The sequence below is a fragment of the Procambarus clarkii genome, chromosome 14, assembly GCF_040958095.1.
Source record: "Procambarus clarkii isolate CNS0578487 chromosome 14, FALCON_Pclarkii_2.0, whole genome shotgun sequence".
In the NCBI taxonomy this organism is placed as follows: Eukaryota; Metazoa; Arthropoda; class Malacostraca; order Decapoda; family Cambaridae; genus Procambarus; species Procambarus clarkii.
This window is the reverse complement of record NC_091163.1, coordinates 31,201,356-31,218,956: the sequence shown is the minus strand read 5'-3', so window position 1 is coordinate 31,218,956 and position 17,601 is coordinate 31,201,356. Positions and strand designations below refer to the sequence as shown.

At 38.5% G+C, this 17,601-nt stretch overlaps 1 protein-coding gene across 1 annotated transcript in view; it reads left to right on the top strand.

Annotated features, from left to right (window-relative positions):
* Window positions 1-17,601, top strand: part of LOC123771020 (protein SpAN-like) — a 137,734-nt gene that overhangs the window by 115,854 nt on the left and 4,279 nt on the right. Inside the window, exon 9 of the mRNA XM_069324431.1 lies at window positions 16,339-16,501. Coding sequence (XP_069180532.1) covers window positions 16,339-16,501 — 163 coding nt within the window. The remainder of the gene's footprint in view (window positions 1-16,338; window positions 16,502-17,601) is intronic.

The following is a 17,601-nucleotide window of genomic DNA, read 5'->3' as shown; positions in this document are numbered from 1 at the left end:
ACTGCAATGTGGAAAACTCCGCTCCTTTCCCTGACTGTTACATCTAGAAAGGGCAGCTTCCCATCCTTTCCATCTCGTAAATGAAACGCAACACAGAATTCCGCTCAAATGCCTCCGTCAGCAACTGCAAATGTCTGACATCAGGTACCTGTGTAAAACTGTCGTCAACATACCTGCAGTATATAGCCGGTTTCAAGTTCATGTCGACTAAGACTTTTTGCTCGATGGTACCCATGTAGAAGTTTGCAAACAGGACACCAAGGGGAGAACCCATGGCGACCCCATCTACTTGCTTATACATGTGTCCATCCGGGCTCAAGAAGGGTGCCTCTTTAGTTTCCTTAGACTGTTTTCTGGTATGTCAAGAGGAGTACAGGCCGGATCACGGTACACTCTGTCGGCTATCAACCCGATTGTTTCATCCACAGGTACGTTGGTAAACAGAGATTCTACGTCCAACGAGGCTCTTATCCCTGTGGCCCGTGTTCCCCGCAGCAAGTCAACAAATTCCTTTAGAGACTTCAGGCTGAAGGTGCAAGGGACATAAGGAGTCAGCAAGCCGTTGAGTCGTTTCGCCAGTCTGTACGTGGGTGTGGGTATCTGGCTGATGATTGGCTGAAGTGGGTTTCCAGGCTTGTGTGTCTTGACATTTCCATATGCATATCTAGGTTTATATTCCCAAATAATCTTTGGCAGGTGGAGTCCAGATTTCTTGGCGTTCACAGTTTTGATCAATTTGTTGACCTTTGCTTTCAGTTCGGCTGTAGTGCCTTCGTTACCCTTTGGAATTTAGTTTATATATAAATATATATAAATACATATATATATATATTTATATATTTATAAATATATTATATATTATATATATATTTATAATATTTATATATATAATATATATATATATATATATATATATATATATATATATATATATATATATATATATATATATATATATTTATATATATATATATATATATTTATATATATTTATATAAATTATATATATATATATATATATATATATATATATATATATATATAAATGTATATATTTATATATTTATATATATTTATATAAATTATATATATATATATATATAAATGTATATATAAATGTATATATATATATATATATATATATATATATATAAATATATAAATATATATATATATATATATATATATATATATATATATATATATATATATATATATATATATATATATATATAAATATATATATGACGTACCTAGTAGCCAGAACTCACTTCTCAGCCTACTATTCAAGGCCCGATTTGCCTAATAAGCCAAGTTTTCCTGAATTAATATATTTACTATAATTTTTTTCTTATGAAATGATAAAGCAACCCTTTTCTCTATGTATGAGGTCAATTTTTTTTTATTGGAGTTAAAATTAACGTGGATATATGACCGAACCTAACCAACCCTACCTAACCTAACCTAACCTATATTTATAGGTAAGGTTAGGTTAGGTAGCCAAAAAAAGTTAGGTTAGGTTAGGTTAGGTAGGTTAGGTAGACGAAAAAACATTAATTCATGAAAACTTGGCTTATTAGGCAAATCGGGCCTTGAATAGTAGGCTGAGAAGTGAGTTCTGGCTATTAGGTACGACATATATATATATAAATATATATAAATATATATATATATATAAATATATATATATATATATATATATATATATATATATATATATATATATATATATAATATATATATATATATATATATATATATATATATATATATAAATATATATATATATAAATATATATATATTAATATATATATATAAATATATATATAAAAATATATATATATATAAATATATATATATAAACATATATATATAAATATATATATATAAATATATATATAAATATATATATATATATATATATATATATATATATATATATATATATATATATATATATATATATATATATATATATATATATTAGTATATTTTGGTAGCAGTCTTTCCTGTAGACATATATTATTAAATATGACCGAAAAAGTAAGATTAATAATTCTAACACGAATTTTCTCAATCTTTCGTACATTACGCTTCACTGTTGGAGGTAAATAAAAAATCACTTCTCCAAAATTCATTTTTATTTCTAGTCTGACGCGACACGGGCGCGTTTCGTAAAACTTATTACATTTTCAAAGACTTCACAAATACACAACTGATTAGAACTTACGTATCTCTGATTTTATATCTACATTTTGAGTGAGGTGGGAGGGGTGATGTGGCATTAACACAAGACAGAACAAGAGGGGATATTAATAGGGTATTAAAAGTATCAACACAAGACAGAACAGAAACAATGGGTATTGAATAGAAGTGTTTGTAGAAAGCCTATTGGTCCATATTTCTTGATGCTTCTATATTGGAGCGGAGTCTTGAGGTGGGTAGAATATAGTTGTGCAATAATTGGCTGTTGATTGCTGGTGTTGACTTCTTGATGTGTAGTGCCTCGCAAACGTCAAGCCGCCTGCTATCGCTGTATCTATCGATGATTTCTGTGTTGTTTACTAGGATTTCTCTGGCGATGGTTTGGTTATGGGAAGAGATTATATGTTCCTTAATGGAGCCCTGTTGCTTATGCATCGTTAAACGCCTAGAAAGAGATGTTGTTGTCTTGCCTATATACTGGGTTTTTTGGAGCTTACAATCCCCAAGTGGGCATTTGAAGGCATAGACGACGTTAGTCTCTTTTAAAGCGTTCTGTTTTGTGTCTGGAGAGTTTCTCATGAGTAGGCTGGCCGTTTTTCTGGTTTTATAGTAAATCGTCAGTTGTATCCTCTGATTTTTGTCTGTAGGGATAACGTTTCTATTACCAATATCTTTCAGGACCCTTTTTTCCGTTTTATGAGCTGTGGAAAAGAAGTTCCTGTAAAATAGGCTAATAGGGGGTATAGGTGTTGTGTTAGTTGTCTCTTCAGAGGTTGCATGGCTTTTCACTTTCCTTCTTATGATGTCTTCGATGAAACCATTGGAGAAGCCGTTATTGACTAGGACCTGCCTTACCCTACAGAGTTCTTCGTCGACTTGCTTCCATTCTGAGCTGTGGCTGAGAGCACGGTCGACGTATGCGTTAACAACACTCCTCTTGTACCTGTCAGGGCAGTCGCTGTTGGCATTTAGGCACATTCCTATGTTTGTTTCCTTAGTGTAGACTGCAGTGTGGAAACCTCCGCCCTTTTCCATGACTGTTACATCTAGAAAAGGCAGCTTCCCATCCTTTTCCGTCTCGTAAGTGAAACGCAGCACGGAACTCTGCTCAAATGCCTCCTTCAGCTCCTGCAGATGTCTGACATCAGGTACCTGTGTAAAAATGTCGTCAACATACCTGCAGTATATGGCCGGTTTCAAGTTCATGTCGAATAAGACTTTTTGCTCGATGGTACCCATGTAGAAGTTTGCAAACAGGACACCTAGGGGAGAACCCATGGCGACCCCATCTACTTGCTTATACATGTGCCCATCCGGGCTCAAGAAGGGTGCCTCTTTAGTACAAGCTTGGAGTAGTTTCCTCAGAATACTTTCTGGCATGTCAAGAGGAGTACAGGCTGGATCACGATACACTCTGTCGGCTATCATTCCGATTGTCTCGTCCACAGGTACGTTGGTAAACAGCGATTCTACGTCCAACGAGGCTCTTATCCCTGTGGCCCGTGTGCCATGCAGTAAGTCCACAAATTCCTTTGGAGACTTCAGGCTGAAGGCGCAAGGAACATAAGGAGTCAGCAGGCCGTTGAGTCGCTTCGCCAGTCTGTACGTGGGTGTGGGTATCTGGCTAATGATTGGCCGAAGTGGGTTTCCAGGCTTGTGCGTCTTGACATTTCCATATGCATATCCAGGTTTATATTCCCCAATGATCTTTGGCAGGTGGAGTCCGGATTTCTTGGCGTTCACAGTTTCGATCAGTTTGTTGACCTTTGCTTTTAATTCGGCTGTAGTGTCCTTCGTTACCCTTTGGAACTTAGTTTGGTCAGAGAGTATGATGTTCATTTTCGCCAGATATTCGTCTTTTTTAAGAATGACATATATTGGCGACTTGTCACCTCTCCTGACAACTATCTCCTTGTTCTCACGAAGGCTTTTAGCTGCCGCTTTAAGCTCGGGGGACAGTATGGTGCTTCTGTAGTTGCCTCGATTCTTTCCTCCTTCTGCAATAAGTTCTGCTTGTAAGGTGTCTTTGGTAGTGACCTTCTTTTGTGTCTCTAATTCGACCTAACATATTCGACCTCGAGACACAAAAGAAGGTCACTACCAAAGATACCTTACAAGCAGAACTTATTGCAGAAGGAGGAAAGAATCGAGGCAACTACAGAAGCACCATACTGTCCCCCGAGCTTAAAGCGGCAGCTAAAAGCCTTCGTGAGAACAAGGAGATAGTTGTCAGGAGAGGTGATAAGTCGCCAATATATGTCATTCTTAAAAAAGACGAATATCTGGCGAAAATGAACATCATACTCTCTGACCAAACTAAGTTCCAAAGGGTAACGAAGGACACTACAGCCGAATTAAAAGCAAAGGTCAACAAACTGATCGAAACTGTGAACGCCAAGAAATCCGGACTCCACCTGCCAAAGATCATTGGGGAATATAAACCTGGATATGCGTATGGAAATGTCAAGACGCACAAGCCTGGAAACCCACTTCGGCCAATCATTAGCCAGATACCCACACTCACGTACAGACTGGCGAAGCGACTCAACGGCCTGCTGACTCCTTATGTTCCTTGCGCCTTCAGCCTGACGTCTCCAAAGGAATTTGTGGACTTACTGCGGGGCACACGGGCCACAGGGATAAGAGCCTCGTTGGACGTAGAATCGCTGTTTACCAACGTACCTGTGGACGAGACAATCGGAATGATAGCCGACAGAGTGTATCGTGATCCAGCCTGTACTCCTCTTGACATGCCAGAAAGTATTCTGAGGAAACTACTCCAAGCTTGTACTAAAGAGGCACCCTTCTTGAGCCCGGATGGGCACATGTATAAGCAAGTAGATGGGGTCGCCATGGGTTCTCCCCTAGGTGTCCTGTTTGCACTCTTCTACATGGGTACCATCGAGCAAAAAGTCTTAGTCGACATGAACTTGAAACCGGCCATATACTGCAGGTATGTTGACGACATTTTTACACAGGTACCTGATGTCAGACATCTGCAGGAGCTGAAGGAGGCATTTGAGCAGAGTTCCGTGCTGCGTTTCACTTACGAGACGGAAAAGGATGGGAAGCTGCCTTTTCTAGATGTAACAGTCATGGAAAAGGGCGGAGGTTTCCACACTGCAGTCTACACTAAGGAAACAAACATAGGAATGTGCCTAAATGCCAACAGCGACTGCCCTGACAGGTACAAGAGGAGTGTTGTTAACGCATACGTCGACCGTGCTCTCAGCCACAGCTCAGAATGGAAGTAAGTCGACGAAGAACTCTGTAGGGTAAGGCAGGTCCTAGTCAATAACGGCTTCTCCAATGGTTTCATCGAAGACATCATAAGAAGGAAAGTGAAAAGCCATGCAACCTCTGAAGAGACAACTAACACAACACCTATACCCCCTATTAGACTATTTTACAGGAACTTCTTTTCCACAGCTCATAAAACGGAGGAAAGGGTCCTGAAAGATATTGTTAATAGAAACGTTATCCCTACAGACAAAAATCAGAGGATACAACTGACGATTTACTATAAAACCAGAAAAACGGCCAGCCTACTCATGAGAAACTCTCCAGACACAAAACAGAACGCTTTAAAAGAGACTAACGTCGTCTATGCCTTCAAATGCCCACTTGGGGACTGTAAGCTCCAAAAAACCCAGTATATAGGCAAGACAACAACATCTCTTTCTAGGCGTTTAACGATGCATAAGCAACAGGGCTCCATTAAGGAACATATAATCTCTTCCCATAACCAAACCATCGCCAGAGAAATCCTAGTAAACAACACAGAAATCATCGATAGATACAGCGATAGCAGGCGGCTTGACGTTTGCGAGGCACTACACATCAAGAAGTCAACACCAGCAATCAACAGCCAATTATTGCACAACTATATTCTACCCACCTCAAGACTCCGCTCCAATATAGAAGCATCAAGAAATATGGACCAATAGGCTTTCTACAAACACTTCTATTCAATACCCATTGTTTCAGTTCTGTCTTGTGTTGATACTTTTAATACCCTATTAATATCCCCTCTTGTTCTGTCTTGTGTTAATGCCACATCACCCCTCCCACCTCACTCAAAATGTAGATATAAAATCAGAGATACGTAAGTTCTAATCAGTTGTGTATTTGTGAAGTCTTTGAAAATGTAATAAGTTTCACGAAACGCGCCCGTGTCGCGTCAGACTAGAAATAAAAATGAATTTTGGAGAAGTGATTTTTGATTTACCTCCAACAGTGAAGCGTAATGTACGAAAGATTGAGAAAATTCGTGTTAGAATTATTAATCTTACTTTTTCGGTCATATTTAATAATATATATATATATATATATATATATATATATATATATATATATATATATATATATATATATATATATATATATATATATATATATATAACTGAAAACTCACACCCCAGAAGTGACTCGAACCCATACTCCCAGAAGCAACGCAACTGGTATGTACAAGACGCCTTAATCCATTTGACGATCACGACCGGACATAATGAGGTGATAGCCGAGGCTATTTGAACCACCCCACCGCCGGCACTCGGATAGTAATCTTGGGCATAGCATTTTACCAAATCACCTCATTCTTTGGGGCACACGTGAAGAACACAATTGCGCATTTGTGTTCCTCACGTGTGCCCCAAAGAATGAGGTGATTTGGTAAAATGCTATGCCAAGATTACTATCCAAGTGCCGGCGGTGGGGTGGTTCAAATAGCCTCGGTTATCACCTCATTTTGTCCGGTCGTGATGGTCAAGTGGATTAAGGCGTCTTGTACATACCAGTTGCGTTGCTACTGGGAGTATGGGTTCGAGTCACTTCTGGGGTGTGAGTTTTCAGTTGCATATTGTCCTGGGGACCATTCAGGCTTGTTCGCATTTGTGTTCCTCACGTGTGCCCCAAAGAATGAGGTGATTTGGTAAAATGCTATGCCCAAGATTACTATCCGAGTGCCGGCGGTGGGGTGGTTCAAATAGCCTCGGCTATCACCTCATTTTGTCCGGTCGTGATGGTCAAGTGGATTAAGGCGTCTTGTACATACCAGTTGCGTTGCTCCTGGGAGTATGGGTTCGAGTCACTTCTGGGGTGTGAGTTTTCAGTTGCATATTGTCCTGGGGACCATTCAGGCTTGTTCGCATTTGTGTTCCTCACGTGTGCCCCAAAGAATGAGGTGATTTGGTAAAATGCTATGCCCAAGATTACTATCCGAGTGCCGGCGGTGGGGTGGTTCAAATAGCCTCGGCTATCACCTCATTTTGTCCGGTTGTGATGGTCAAGTGGATTAAGGCGTCTTGTACATACCAGTTGTGTTGCCCCTGGGAGTATGGGTTCGAGTCACTTCTGGGGTGTGAGTTTTCAGTTGCATATTGTCCTGGGGACCATTCAGGCTTGTTCGCATTTGTGTTCATCACGTGTGCCCCAAAGAATGAGGTGATTTGGTAAAATGCTATGCCCAAGATTACTATCCGAGTGCCGGCGGTGGGGTGGTTCAAATAGCCTCGGCTATCACCTCATTTTGTCCGGTTGTGATGGTCAAGTGGATTAAGGCGTCTTGTACATACCAGTTGCGTTGCCCCTGGGAGTATGGGTTCGAGTCACTTCTGGGGTGTGAGTTTTCAGTTGCATATTGTCCTGGGGACTATTCAGGCTTGTTCGCATTTGTTCCTTACGTGTGCCCAAAAGAATAAGGTGATTTGGTAAAATGCTATGCCCAAGATTACTATCCGAGTGCCGGCGGTGGGGTGGTTCAAATAGCCTCGGCTATCACCTAATTTTGTCCGGTCGTGATGGTCAAGTGGATTAAGGGGTCTTATACATACCAGTTGCGTTGCTCCTGGGAGTATGGGTTCGAGTCACTTCTGGGGTGTGAGTTTTCAGTTGCATATTGTCCTGGGGACCATTCAGGCTTGTTCGCATTTGTGTTCCTCACGTGTGCCCCAAAGAATGAGGTGATTTGGTAAAATGCTATGCCCAAGATTACTATCCGAGTGCCGGCGGTGGGGTGGTTCAAATAGCCTCGGCTATCACCTCATTTTGTCCGGTCGTGATGGTCAAGTGGATTAAGGCGTCTTGTACATACCAGTTGCGTTGCTCCTGGGAGTATGGGTTCGAGTCACTTCTGGGGTGTGAGTTTTCAGTTGCATATTGTCCTGGGGACCATTCAGGCTTGTTCGCATTTGTGTTCCTCACGTGTGCCCCAAAGAATGAGGTGATTTGGTAAAATGCTATGCCCAAGATTACTATCCGAGTGCTGGCGGTGGGATGGTTCAAATAGCCTCGGCTATCACCTCATTTTGTCCGGTCGTGATGGTCAAGTGGATTAAGGCGTCTTGTACATACCAGTTGCGTTGCCCCTGGGAGTATGGGTTCGAGTCACTTCTGGGGTGTGAGTTTTCAGTTGCATATTGTCCTGGGGACCATTCAGGCTTGTTCGCATTTGTGTTCCTCACGTGTGCCCCAAAGAATAAGGTGATTTGGTAAAATGCTATGCCCAAGATTACTATCCGAGTGCCGGCGGTGGGGTGGTTCAAATAGCCTCGGCTATCACCTCATTTTGTCCGGTCGTGATGGTCAAGTGGATTAAGGCGTCTTGTACATACCAGTTGCGTTGCTCCTGGGAGTATGGGTTCGAGTCACTTCTGGGGTGTGAGTTTTCAGTTGCATATTGTCCTGGGGACCATTCAGGCTTGTTCGCATTTGTGTTCCTCACGTGTGCCCCAAAGAATGAGGTGATTTGGTAAAATGCAAGATTACTATCCGAGTGCCGGCGGTGGGGTGGTTCAAATAGCCTCGGCTATCACCTCATTTTGTCCGGTTGTGATGGTCAAGTGGATTAAGGCGTCTTGTACATACCAGTTGCGTTGCCCCTGGGAGTATGGGTTCGAGTCACTTCTGGGGTGTGAGTTTTCAGTTGCATATTGTCCTGGGGACCATTCAGGCTTGTTCGCATTTGTGTTCATCACGTGTGCCCCAAAGAATGAGGTGATTTGGTAAAATGCTATGCCCAAGATTACTATCCGAGTGCCGGCGGTGGGGTGGTTCAAATAGCCTCGGCTATCACCTCATTTTGTCCGGTTGTGATGGTCAAGTGGATTAAGGCGTCTTGTACATACCAGTTGCGTTGCCCCTGGGAGTATGGGTTCGAGTCACTTCTGGGGTGTGAGTTTTCAGTTGCATATTGTCCTGGGGACTATTCAGGCTTGTTCGCATTTGTGTTCCTTACGTGTGCCCCAAAGAATAAGGTGATTTGGTAAAATGCTATGCCCAAGATTACTATCCGAGTGCCGGCGGTGGGGTGGTTCAAATAGCCTCGGCTATCACCTCATTTTGTCCGGTCGTGATGGTCAAGTGGATTAAGGGGTCTTGTACATACCAGTTGCGTTGCTCCTGGGAGTATGGGTTCGAGTCACTTCTGGGGTGTGAGTTTTCAGTTGCATATTGTCCTGGGGACCATTCAGGCTTGTTCGCATTTGTGTTCCTCACGTGTGCCCCAAAGAATGAGGTGATTTGGTAAAATGCTATGCCCAAGATTACTATCCGAGTGCCGGCGGTGGGGTGGTTCAAATAGCCTCGGCTATCACCTCATTTTGTCCGGTCGTGATGGTCAAGTGGATTAAGGCGTCTTGTACATACCAGTTGCGTTGCCCCTGGGAGTATGGGTTCGAGTCACTTCTGGGGTGTGAGTTTTCAGTTGCATATTGTCCTGGGGACCATTCAGGCTTGTTCGCATAAATATATATATATATATATATATATATATATATGTCGTACCTAATAGCCAGAACGCACTTCTATGCCTACTATTCAAGGCCCGATTTGCCTAATAAGCCAAGTTTTCATGAATTAGTATATTTTCTCTAATTTTTTTCTTATGAAATTATAAAGCTACCCATTTCATTACGTATGACGTCAATTTTTTTTTATTGGAGTTAAAATTACTGTAGATATATGACCAAACCTAACCAACCCTACCTAACCTAACCTAACCTATCTTTATCGGTTAGGTTAGGTTAGGTAGCCGAAAACGTTAGGTTAGGTTAGGTTAGGTAGGTTAGGTAGTCGAAAAACAATTAATTCATGAAAACTTGGCTTATTAGGCAAATCGGGCCTTGAATAGTAGGCATAGAAGTGCGTTCTGGCTACTAGGTACGACATATATATATATATATATATATATATATATATATATATATATATATATATATAAATATATAAATATATAAATATATATAAATATATATATATATATATTTATATATATGCCGTACCTAGTAGCCAGAACGCACTTCTCAGCCTACTATGCAAGGCCCGATTTGCCTAATAAGCCAAGTTTTCCTGAATTAATATATTTTCTCTAATTTTTTTCTTATGAAATGATAAAGCTACCCATTTCCTAATGTATGAAGTAAATTTTTTTTATTGGAGTTAAAATTAACGTAGATATATGACAGAACCTAACCAACCCTACCTAACCTAACCTAACCTATTTTTATAGGTTAGGTTAGGTTAGATAGCCGAAAAAGTTAGGTTAGGTTAGGTTAGGTAGGTTAGGTACTCGAAAAAACATTATTTCATGAAACTTGGCTTATTAGGCAAATCGGGCCTTGCATAGTAGGCTGAGAAGTGCGTTGTGGCTACTAGGTACGACATATATATATATATATATATATATATATATATATATATATATATATATATATATATATATATATATATATATATATATATATATATATAAAATGTATATATATATATATATACATTTATATATATATGTACATTTATATATATAAATGTATATATATATATATATATATATATATATATATATATATATATATATATATATATATATATATATAATGTATATATATATATATATATATAATATATATATATATATATATATATATATATATATATATATATATATATATATATATATGTCGTACCTAGTAGCCAGAACGCACTTCTATGCCTACTATGCAAGGCCCGATATGCCTAATAAGCCAAGTTTTCATGAATTAATTGTTTTTCGACTATCTAACCTACCTAACCTAACCTAACCTAACTTTTTCGGCTACCTAACCTAACCTATAAAGATAGGTTAGGTTAGGTTAGGTAGGGTTGGTTAGGTTCGGTCATATATCTACGTTAATTTTAACTCCAATAAAAAAAAATTGACCTCATACATAATGAAATGGGTAGCTCTATCATTTCATAAGAAAGAAATTAGAAAAAATATATTAATTCAGGAAAACTTGGCTTATTAGGCAAATCGGGCCTTGATTAGTAGGCCAAAAAGTGAGTTCTGGCTACTAGGTACGACATATATATATATATATATATATATATATATATATATATATATATGTCGTACCTAGTAGCCAGAACGCACTTCTCAGCCTACTATGCAAGGCCCGATTTGCCTAATAAGCCAAGTTTTCATGAATTAATGTTATTTCGACTACCTAACCTACCTAACCTAACCTAACCTAACTTTTTTGGCTACCTAACCTAACCTAACCTTTGAAGATAGGTTAGGTTAGGTTAGGTAGGGTTGGTTAGGTTCGGTCATATATCTACGGTAGTTTTAACTCCAATAAAAAAAATTGACATCATACATAATGAAATGGGTAGCTTTATCATTTCATAAGAAAAAAATTTGAGAAAATATATTAATTCATGAAAACTTGTCTTATTAGGCAAATTGGGCCTTGCATAGTAGGCTGAGAAGTGCGTTCTGGCTACTAGGTACGACATATATATATATATATATATATATATATATATATATATATATATATATATATATATATATATATATATATATATATATACTATATATATATATATATATATATATGCAAACAAGCCTGAATGGTCCCCAGGACTATATACAACTGAAAACTCACACCCCAGAAGTGACTCGAACCCATACTGCCAAGAGCAACGCAAACTGGTATGTACAGGGACGCCTTAATCCGCTTGACCATCACGACCGGACAGAAGGAAGTGATAGCCGAAGCTATTTGAACCACTTCCCCGCCGGCACTCGGATGGTAATCTTGGGCATAGCATTTTATCAAATCACCTCATTCTTTGGGGCACACGTGAGGAACACAAATGCAAACAAGCCTGAATGGTCCCCAGGACTATATACAACTGAAAACTCACACCCCAGAAGTGACTCGAACCCATACTGCCAGGAGCAACGCAAACTGGTATGTACAGGGACGCCTTAATCCGCTTGACCATCACGACCGGACATAAGGAAGTGATAGCCGAAGCTATTTGAACCACTTCCCCGCCGGCACTCGGATGGTAATCTTGGGCATAGCATTTTATCAAATCACCTCATTCTTTGGGGCACACGTGAGGAACACAAATGCAAACAAGCCTGAATGGTCCCCAGGACTATATACAACTGAAAACTCACACCCCAGAAGTGACTCGAACCCATACTGCCAGGAGCAACGCAAACTGGTATGTACAGGGACGCCTTAATCCGCTTGACCATCACGACCGGACATAAGGAAGTGATAGCCGAAGCTATTTGAACCACTTCCCCGCCGGCACTCGGATGGTAATCTTGGGCATAGCATTTTATCAAATCACCTCATTCTTTGGGGCACACGTGAGGAACACAAATGCAAACAAGCCTGAATGGTCCCCAGGACTATATACAACTGAAAACTCACACCCCAGAAGTGACTCGAACCCATACTGCCAGGAGCAACGCAAACTGGTATGTACAGGGACGCCTTAATCCGCTTGACCATCACGACCGGACATAAGGAAGTGATAGCCGAAGCTATTTGAACCACTTCCCCGCCGGCACTCGGATGGTAATCTTGGGCATAGCATTTTATCAAATCACCTCATTCATACAAGAATATATATATACAAGATTACCATCCGAGTGCCGGCGGGGAAGTGGTTCAAATAGCTTCGGCTATCACTTCCTTATGTCCGGTCGTGATGGTCAAGCGGATTAAGGCGTCCCTGTACAAACCAGTTTGCGTTGCTCCTGGCAGTATGGGTTCGAGTCACTTCTGGGGTGTGAGTTTTCAGTTGTATATAGTCCTGGGGACCATTCAGGCTTGTTTGCATTTGTGTTCCTCACGTGTGCCCCAAAGAATGAGGTGATTTGATAAAATGCTATGCCCAAGATTACCATCCGAGTGCCGGCGGGGAAGTGGTTCAAATAGCTTCGGCTATCACTTCCTTATGTCCGGTCGTGATGGTCAAGCGGATTAAGGCGTCCCTGTACATACCAGTTTGCGTTGCTCCTGGCAGTATGGGTTCGAGTCACTTCTGGGGTGTGAGTTTTCAGTTGTATATAGTCCTGGGGACCATTCAGGCTTGTTTGCATTTGTGTTCCTCACGTGTGCCCCAAAGAATGAGGTGATTTGATAAAATGCTATGCCCAAGATTACCATCCGAGTGCCGGCGGGGAAGTGGTTCAAATAGCTTCGGCTATCACTTCCTTATGTCCGGTCGTGATGGTCAAGCGGATTAAGGCGTCCCTGTACATACCAGTTTGCGTTGCTCCTGGCAGTATGGGTTCGAGTCACTTCTGGGGTGTGAGTTTTCAGTTGTATATAGTCCTGGGGACCATTCAGGCTTGTTTGCATTTGTGTTCCTCACGTGTGCCCCCAAAGAATGAGGTGATTTGATAAAATGCTAGTCCCAAGATTACCATCCGAGTGCCGGCGGGGAAGTGGTTCAAATAGCTTCGGCTATCACTTCCTTATGTCCGGTCGTGATGGTCAAGCGGATTAAGGCGTCCCTGTACATACCAGTTTGCGTTGCTCCTGGCAGTATGGGTTCGAGTCACTTCTGGGGTGTGAGTTTTCAGTTGTATATAGTCCTGGGGACCATTCAGGCTTGTTTGCATTTGTGTTCCTCACGTGTGCCCCAAAGAATGAGGTGATTTGATAAAATGCTATGCCCAAGATTACCATCCGAGTGCCGGCGGGGAAGTGGTTCAAATAGCTTCGGCTATCACTTCCTTATGTCCGGTCGTGATGGTCAAGCGGATTAAGGCGTCCCTGTACATACCAGTTTGCGTTGCTCCTGGCAGTATGGGTTCGAGTCACTTCCGGGGTGTGAGTTTTCAGTTATATATATATATATACATATATATATATATATATATATATATATATATATATATATATATATATATATATATATATATACATATATATATATATATATATATATATATACATATATATATATATATATATATATACTATATATATATATATATATATATATATATATATATATATATATATATATACTATATATATATATATATATATATATATATATATATATACTATATATATATATATATATATATATATATATATATATATATATATATATATATATATATATATATATACTATATATATATATATATACTATATATATATATATATATATATACTATATATATATACTATATATATATATATATATATATATATAATATATATATATATATATATATATATATATATATATATATACTATATACTATATATATATATATATATATATATACATATATATATATATATATACTATATACTATATATATATATATATATATATATATATATATATACTATATACTATATATATATATATATATATATATATATATATATATATATATATATATATATATACTATATATATACTATATATATATATATATATATATATATACTATATATATATATATATATACTATATATATATATACTATATATATATATACTATATATATTTACACTATATATATATACTATATATATATATATATATATATATATATATATATATATATATATATATATATATATATATATATATATATATATATATATATACTATATATATATATATACTATATATATATATACACTATATATATATACTATATATATATACTATATATATATATATATATATATATATATATATATATATATATATATATATATATATATATATATATATATACTATATATATATATATATACTATATATATATATACTATATATATACACTATATATATATACTATATATATATACTATATATATATACTATATATATATATATATATATATATATATATATATATATATATATATATATATATATATATATATATATATATATATATGCAATTGATGATCACAAAACACTGATCATTTTATGCGGAAAATCCACAGAGAAATATGAAATGAGGTGAACGTTTCGGATTGTTAAAGCCTTTGTCAACACCAGACTAGTCAACACCAGACTTGTCAACATCAGTCTGGTGTTGACAAAGGCTTTAACAAGCCGAAACGTTCACCTCATTTCATATTTCTCTCTGGATTTTCTGCATATATATATATATATATATATATATATATATATATATATATATATATATATATATATATATATATATATACTATATACTATATATGTACTATATATATATATATATATATATATATATATATATATATGCATATATTATATATCTACTATATATATATATATGCACAGACTAGCCTGTTCCACTAGCTGAAGTTTATAACTTTTTAGACACTCAACCCACCAGGGGACTCGAACACTGGCCAACAAGGTGGCAGTTGCGCGCTGTATCCACTACACCATACTTCAAAGCCATTAGAGAGGAAGGAATTCTGGGGTATTTAACCAACCAGAACTCTAATCCTCTCCCAGGCAATGAGATAGTGTGGGAACCTAACCTAACCTATAAAGATAGGTTAAGTTAGGTAGGGTTGGTTAGGTTCGGTCGTATATCTACGTTAAAAACTCCAATAAAGAAAATGACCTCATACATAATGAAATGGGTAGCTTTACCATTTCATAAGAAAAAAATAGAGAAAATATATTAATTCATGAAAACTTGGCTTATTAGGCAAATCGGGGTTTGCATAGTAGGCCGAGAAGTGCGTTCTGGCTACTAGGTACGATATATATATATATATATATATATATATATATATATATATATATATATATATATATATATATATATATATATATATATATAATATATAATGTGCACTCGTCAGGCTCAAGATGTGTGTATGTGATCCAGGCTCCCAAGTGCACATTTGCGAGACTGACATTCAAGAGCTTCAGGCTGTACCAGCGTACCTTGCACTGCGACAGTTCTCCTTGTTGCTACATCGACTTTCTGGAGATCAGGAACACCAACACCGTTAGTGACAGAGTGTGAGTACGGCAGGGTGTATGACGGAAGGTGTATGACGGAAGGTGTATGATGGAGAGTGTATGATGAAGGGTGTATGATGGAGAGTGTATGATGGAGGGTGTATGATGGAGAGTGTATGATGGAGGGTGTATGATGGAGGGTGTATGACCGAGGGTGTATGATGGAGGGTGTATGACAGAAGGTGTATGACGGAAGGTGTATGACGGAAGGTGTATGATGGAGGGTGAATGATGGAGGGTGTATGATGAAGGGTGTATGATAGAGGGTGTATGACGGAAGGTGTATAATGGAGGGTGTATGATGGAGGGTGTATGATGAAGGGTATATGATGGAGAGTGTATGATGGAGGGTGTATGACGGATGGTGTATGATGGAGGGTGTATGATGGATGGTGTATGATGGAGGGTGTATGATGGAGGGTGTATGATGGAGAGTGTATGATGGAGGGTGTATGATGGAGGGTGTATGATGGAGGGTGTATGTTGGAGGTGTATGATGGAGGGTGTATGATGGAGGGTGTATGGTGGAGGGTGTATGATGGAGGGTGTATGATGGAGTGTGTATGATGGAGGGTGTTTGATGGAGGGTGTTTGATGGAGGGTGTATGGTGGATGGTGTATGATGGAGGGTGTATGATGGAGGGTGTATGATGGAGGGTGTATGATGGAGGGTGTATGATGGTGGGTGTATGATGGAGGGTGTATGATGGAGAGTGTATGATGGAGGGTGTATGATGGAGGGTGTATGGTGGAGGGTGTATGATGGAGGGTGTATGATGGAGGGTGTATGTTGGAGGGTGTATGATGGAGGGTGTATGATGGAGGGTGTATGACGGAGGGTGTATGACGGAGGGTGTATGACGGAGGGTGTATGATGGAGGATGTATGATGGAGGGTGTACGATGGAGGGTGTATGACGGAAGGTGTATGACGGAGGGTGCATGACGGAGGGTGTATGATGGAGGGTGTATGATGGAGGGTGTATGATGGAGAATGTATGATGGAGGGTGTATGATGGAGGGTGTATGATGGAGGGTGTATGATGGAGGGTGTATGATGGAGGGTGTATGATGGAGGGTGTATGATGAAGGGTGTATGAT